This window comes from Triticum urartu, chromosome 3A (assembly GCF_056163025.1).
Source record: "Triticum urartu cultivar PI428250 chromosome 3A, HENAU_Tu73, whole genome shotgun sequence".
In the NCBI taxonomy this organism is placed as follows: Eukaryota; Viridiplantae; Streptophyta; class Magnoliopsida; order Poales; family Poaceae; genus Triticum; species Triticum urartu.
The window spans coordinates 621,114,596-621,121,190 of record NC_141875.1 but is presented as its reverse complement, the minus strand read 5'-3'; the positions used below and the strand labels follow the sequence as shown (position 1 = coordinate 621,121,190).

Below are 6,595 nucleotides of genomic sequence, written 5' to 3'. Positions count from 1 at the left end.
TAGCAAAAGCCTTCGATTCAGTGTCCTGGGAATATTTGCTCGAGCTCATGCGGAGAATGGGTTTCCCGCCAAGATGGAGAAATTGGATCGCGTTGCTCCTCTCGTCTGCCTCCTCCTCTTGCATGCTAAACGGAACGTAGGGCCCAACCATATCCCATGGTTGCGGATTCAGGCAGGGCGATCCGCTTTCTCCCCTGCTTTTCATCATTGCAATCGACCCTCTTCACCGCCTCCTGGAGGCTGCTGTAGCGGAAGAAATGATCGCTGACCTGCCGGGCTGTGGCATCAGCATGGGGATAAGCTTATACGCTGATGATGCCGTCATTTTCGCAAACCCTGTGAAGGAGGAAGTGGACACGCTGCTCTATCTACTAAACAGATTTGGGGGAGGCCACAGGGCTAAAACTGAACCAGGCAAAATCTTCAGTCATCCCAATAAACTGTGGTGATGTTCAGTTAACAGAGGTTCTGCAAAACTTTGGGGGTCTGCAATCCACCTTCCCACCTACATATCTAGGGCTGCCAATCTCTCCAAGGAAGCTGAGACTGGTGCATTTCCAATTCATAATCGACCGGATCCGCTCAAGGCTCGCTGGATGGAAATGAAAATTGATGAACATGGCCGGTAGGCGGGTGCTGGTGCGTGCAGTCTTGACAGCACTGCCGGTTTTTGCTATGACAGTCCTCAAAGTGCCAAAGAAAATTCTCAAAGAGGTGGACAAAGCTTGGAGGCAATTCCTATGGGCACAAGATGAAAACATAACTGGCGCCAAATGCAAGGTGGCCTGGGGAAAAGTTTGCCTCCCGGTGGCCAAGGGGGGGCTCGGCTTGCTGGACCTCCAACGGTTCAGTACAGCTCTTCGGTTGAGATGGTTGTGGCTTGCTTGGCAGCAGCTGCAGCGGCCATGGATGAACTTCCTAGCCCCATGTGATAATGAAGACCGTGAGCTGTTTGCATCTGCTACCTCAGTGCAATTGGGCAACGAAAAAACTGCGCTTTTCTGGACATGCAATTGGATCAGGCCTACCACGCTGCACCGCGAGTTCCCAACCTTGTTTCAGCACTCAAGAAGGAAGAATAGGACGGTAGAAGACGCTTTGACAGATGACAAATGGGTGCGCAACCTACGGCATGGAAACACAGAAGAAATTGTTCTCGAGTTCTTGCAAATGTGGAGGAAAATTCAGGGTGCAGGCACTGTCCTTTCCACTGAAGAGGACAAGATCACCTGGGTGGCAGGAGGAGGAGGAGGTTCTTACTCGGCCAGAGTTGCATACAACGTCCAAATTAATGGAGTTCCTTCTTCGGGAATCAAAGCAGCATGCTGGAAGGCTTGGGCGTCGGGCACAGTGAAGATTTTCGCCTGGCTTCTCCACCAGGACAGGCTATGGCGCAACGATTGTCTACAACTCCGAGGATGGCCTAATGGGAATTTCTGCGTCTACTGCAACAGAAATTTGGAGAGCTCGACACACCTTTTCTGGGACTGCCCTTTCGCTTGATCAATCTGGCAGACGGTGTCTTTAAGGTCTGGCTCTGCAGCACTGCAAGAGAAGCGGGAAACGAGTCACAGTTCTCTCAGGCACTGGGAACGGCTAACCGCCCTGACGCCACAAAGTTGCAGAAAGGGTTTCAGGTCGATGTTGCTGCTGATTACCTGGGAACTTTGGAAAGAGAGGAACGCGTGTGTCTTCAGAGGAAAAATGCCACAGACAGAAGACGTTCAGCCAGCCATCAGGGGCACGCTGGAGCTCTGGCGGCTAGCAGGAGCGCGATGCCTTGACCCCCGTTCGGGGAAGATGTAGTGAGATAAAACTCCATAGGTTTATTTTTTCCTTTTTAGTTTTTCTTGTTTGATCATCTCGGCTCTTGTAAACCATGATCACTTGATCAACTATGTTTTTCCTGCTGCTTTCTCCTAAATCAATGAAGCCGGTGACCCTCTAAGGAATTAAGATGTACTACTCCCTCCGTCTAGGTGAATAAGTCATCTTAGATTGTGCACCGTGACCAAAAAGGAGGAGAAAACAAGAGAACTTAATGTTTATTTGTTAATTAATAGCATTGCATGCAATGAATTAACCACTGCATGTAGTGTTTGGTAGTCTTAAGTTATTAAAAACATGCACACCCCACATCTCTTATTGGTTGATATGTCAAGAAACAAGAAACGAGATATAAGTTAATGCACCGTGCCTAAGTGTTTTGGAATTATTTGATTTTCGTAAGATGACTTACATACCTAGAAGGAGGGAGTAGTATTTATTTATCCATGTGGCAGTGTCCCCTCTCTCTGTGTGTCTGAAAGGAAGCAAGCATGTGAATTTGTTGTGGAATTTCCTAGTGCGATATGGAAAACTCCCTACGAAGAGAGTAGCTCTTTGCACCTCCATAGCTTCCCGGTTCGTAAAATCAGCAATATAATTGGTACCACAGCCTAATTATACCAAGTAGGACATGTAGGCTCCAGTCAGATACTCTACTATGAGATAGTATAGCTTTTTTGTACCATAAGATATCTGCTCCTCCATTTGCCTCATAATGGGCGTGCATGCATGCTGCTTTCGTGATACGTGTATGTAAACGGCAGCCAATTAAAGGCAACGCCAATCGTGAATCAGAGTGATTTATGAAATTTATTGCTGACATTGACAACTAAGCCACGAGGAAATGCATCACCTGTGTTCGTGAAGTTATAGCAGTACTAGTACAACTAGATTATCGCCCTCCTAATGGCGTGTCGGCACAAGTGCATTTCCCGCACATGTGTCCGCTGTCAACTATATATATATAGGGTGTAGATCCAAGTTGTCACGTCTAGGGTGGCTGTACTCCTAGTCTACTAGTGATCAAAACCCTAGATTTGAAATTATGTATGTCGCATTGAAGTGAATTACGTATTATTTTTCATTGTAAGGCAGTGTCTCTCAAAATGGAAATAAAATTTGAGGAAAGTATTCCGGAACAAATTCACGTGTATCAATATTCTATGTCAACTTGTAAGATTTGGCGCAAAAAAGTATGATCACATGTATCGTATATAGGGTATACTAACAAACCAAATTGATATGGCGGTGAGTCGTATAGTAGTATGGTATCCAGAGGTGCATTTTCTTGGCTATGTGCATTTTTTTCACTAAATTATGCAGGTGTACATGCATGTTATATGCCTATGGACGTTACATTTTCAAGTAAATTTCAAACTTTTGAAAGAGGCAAATTTAAAAAGATGATAGGTACGCAACTTATTTTACTTTGGTAAGTAATTACTCGCCGTTAAACGGTATGAAAATAGGTGAAGCGTTCGATGGATACATCAGGACGCGTGGGTGTTAGACAGTGGCAGAGCCAGCCAGCCACCAGACAATGGGTGTACATATTTCCCTAAAAATCACAAATTAACTAGAGTTTATAATTTATTTCGTGCATATAGTTATACATGAATTGTCAACGTCTTGGCAAAAATAACGGATGTATATTTGTACACCCAAAAACACAAGTAGCTCCGCCCGCGGTGTTAGGCAGAGCAGCCGAACAGATCACAATGGCTATGATCTGGTTGTTGTTAACTAGATCTGTGCTCAATGAATAGGATACCTATACAATAGAAATCTTACAACTAACAGATCAGCCTGGCAACCAGTCTAGATATGTGTGATGTTATTGCCTATGTTACTTTCATTGTAGATAGACTTACGGCTTTTTTGGCGGATAACAACTACTCCGTCCGTGCTTGAAAGAGTGTACTTCCAACAAAGTTGGAGGGTCAAATTATCTTAAAGTTTGACCAAGTTTGTATAAAAATATATCAATGTTTGTGAAACCAAATAGGTATATAATGAAAATATATTTTATCATGAATCTAATACTACTAATTTGATGACATAAATGTTGGTGCATTATTGTATAAATATGGTTAAATATAAAAGAGTTTAGCTTTCCAACAAAGTTGAAAGTATACTCTTCCAAGGACAAAGGGAGTACGGCAGTAGTACTATATATACACGATGCGCACAGTATTAACGTACAACTGCCAAAAGCCCGAGCTCATCACAAAGTAGCAACCCGTGTCCTTCTCACGTGTACGCGAACCCGCAAGCGCAGACACTACAATACCATGGCGACGGGTGGAGCACCATTTGACGCGCTATCCTCGCTGGACCCCGAGACCTTCGCCGGGGAGTCGCGCGCCGTGATCAACTTCCTCGCCGACTACTACCGCGACGTCGACACGTATCCGGTCCAGCCCCAGGACTTGCCAGGGTGCCTCCGCGCGCTTCTACCCGACGCGCCGCCGGAGAACGGTGAGCCCATCGACGTGATACTGGAGGAGGTACGCACTCACATCGTCCCGGCACTGACCAACTGGCAGAGCCCCAAGTTCTTCGGCTACTTCCCCATGAACGCCAGCACGGCCGGGTTCGCCGGCGAGATGCTCTCCACCGGGCTCAACATTGTGCCGTTCATGCGGGTCGCCTCGCCGGCCGCCACCGAGCTCGAGAGCGCCGTGGTGGACTGGATGGGCAAGCTGATGGGCCTCCCGGACCGCTTCCTCTTCTCCGGCGGCGGCGGCGGCGTGCTGCACGGGAGCACCTGCGAGGCCGTGGTGTGCACGCTCGCGGCCGCGCGCGATCGCGCGCTGAGCAGGCTCGGCCACGAGGGCATCCTGAGGCTGGTGGTCTACGCCTCGGACCAGAGCCACTGCACGTTCCAGAAGGGCGCGAGGATCGTGGGGATCCCTCGGTCCAACTTCCGAATCATCCCGACGTCGGCGTCGTCGGGCTACGGCCTCACCTCGGACAGCGTCCGCGACGCCGTGGAGGCCGACGTGGCCAGCGGGCTCGTGCCGCTGTACCTGTGCGCCACGGTCGGCACAACCGGGCTCGGCGCGGTCGACCCGGTGCGGGACCTCGGCGAGCTGGCGCGGAGGCACGGCATGTGGCTGCACGTCGACGCCGCGTACGCCGGCAGCGCCCTGATCTGCCCCGAGTTCCAGCATCACATAGACGGCGCCGAGCTCGCGGACTCGGTGAGCATGAACCCGCACAAGTGGTTCCTCACCAACATGGACTGCTGCTGCCTGTGGGTGGCAAGCCCGGCCGCGCTCACCTCCGCGCTGTCGACCAACCCAGAGTACCTCAGCAACGTCACAGAAGAAAGTGCAGGCGCGGGCGTGGTGGACTACAAGGACTGGCAGATCGCGCTGTCGCGGCCGTTCCGCGCCATGAAGCTGTGGGTGGTCCTGCGCCGCTACGGCGGGGCGGGCATGCGGGCGTACGTTCGGCGGCACGTCGAGATGGCCAAGTGGTTCGAGCAGGCGCTGGAGGCTGACGGGCGGTTCGAGGTGGTAGCGCCGACGAGGTTCTCCCTCGTGACCTTCCGCCTCCGTCCAAGGCACGAGGGCGACGACGATGCCGTTGATGCCTTGAACCGTAGGCTCCTCGTGGCGGTGAACGCTAGCGGGCGGGCGTTCATGACGCACTTCGTGGTGGACGGCAAATTTGTTATCCGTATGGCCGTGGGCGGAGCCATGACGGAGATGCGGCATGTCCAAGACACGTGGGAGCTTGTCCGGGAGAAGGCCAGGGAAGTCGGCGCCCTCCCCTAGGACTCCGAGCATGTCTAAGAACCGAACGTGCGCTGAAATAAAAATACTGGGAATATGAAATTCGGTAAGCATGAATTGCAACATATATGCACAACCAAAAATACTGAAAAGGAAGGCCGGCTGTAGATTAACAGCCGGCTATAGTACGGGCTCCAAGAAACATTGTGAAAGTGTAAGAGGTAAATACACTAGAAGTCACATAACTTGCATACACCATTCAGTTTAGTGCATAAACTTACAAAATACATGTTTCTGGTCATCTAACTTGTCCTCTCATTCATATTCCGTGCTTCCAGCCATATCCAGTCCCTATACGTGCCACGTGACAGGGCCCACTATCAGTGGCTGAGATGGTGGTAATCCGCGTGCACTGTTTTCTTAGATAGCACCCTTGCATTTACTTATTTACGCAGAAAATTCTCAAATAAAATGAAAAACATTGGAACATTTGTGAAATTTGAACCCACGACCTACTGTGGCATGATGCTGACGCGGGACCTTGAAAGCTGATGTGGATAGTGTGCATGTTGAGAGAATTGTCAGTAGTGGGGATCAACTTCTTAAGAATATAAGATTTATCCAGTACCTGTTAAATAGCTTTAACTGTGCATTTTAATGTCAATTGTTGGTTGGTCTACTGGCTCTCTATGCCAGCCGGATCATGGTAGCTCATCGGTTCAAATCCCATCATGCGTTGCAGCTTATTTCATTTTATTTGAGGATTTTTTGTGTAAAAATAAATTGAATGTATGGGTCATTTCTTACAAAAAAAACCCAGCCTCAGCCACTGATAGTGGCCCTGCCACGTTGGCACGTGTAGGGATACGTAGGAAGCACCGTATATTAACGAGATGACAAGTTAGATGACTAGAAACACATATTTTACAAGTTTATACACTAAACTAACAACCGGATACAAGTTCTAAGACTCCCATTGTATTTACCTCTTAATAAAACACTACTTTCTTAGTAACTAGCCATTATAC

At 49.0% G+C, this 6,595-nt stretch overlaps 1 protein-coding gene across 1 annotated transcript; it reads left to right on the top strand.

The window, feature by feature from the left end:
* Nucleotides 1–4,021: 4,021 nt before the first annotated feature.
* On the top strand, nucleotides 4,022–5,812 carry LOC125548916 (tyrosine decarboxylase 1-like). The gene has a single exon (XM_048712439.2). It carries the CDS (start codon nucleotides 4,119–4,121, stop codon nucleotides 5,607–5,609), a length of 1,491 nt encoding a protein of 496 aa, XP_048568396.2. The 5' UTR covers nucleotides 4,022–4,118; the 3' UTR covers nucleotides 5,610–5,812.
* The last annotated feature ends 783 nt before the right edge of the window (nucleotides 5,813–6,595 follow it).

Coding starts and splice junctions, on each gene's coding strand:
- LOC125548916 (XM_048712439.2), top strand. CDS start 4,119: ATGGCGACGGGTGGAGCACCATTTGACGCGCTATCCTCGCTGGACCCC.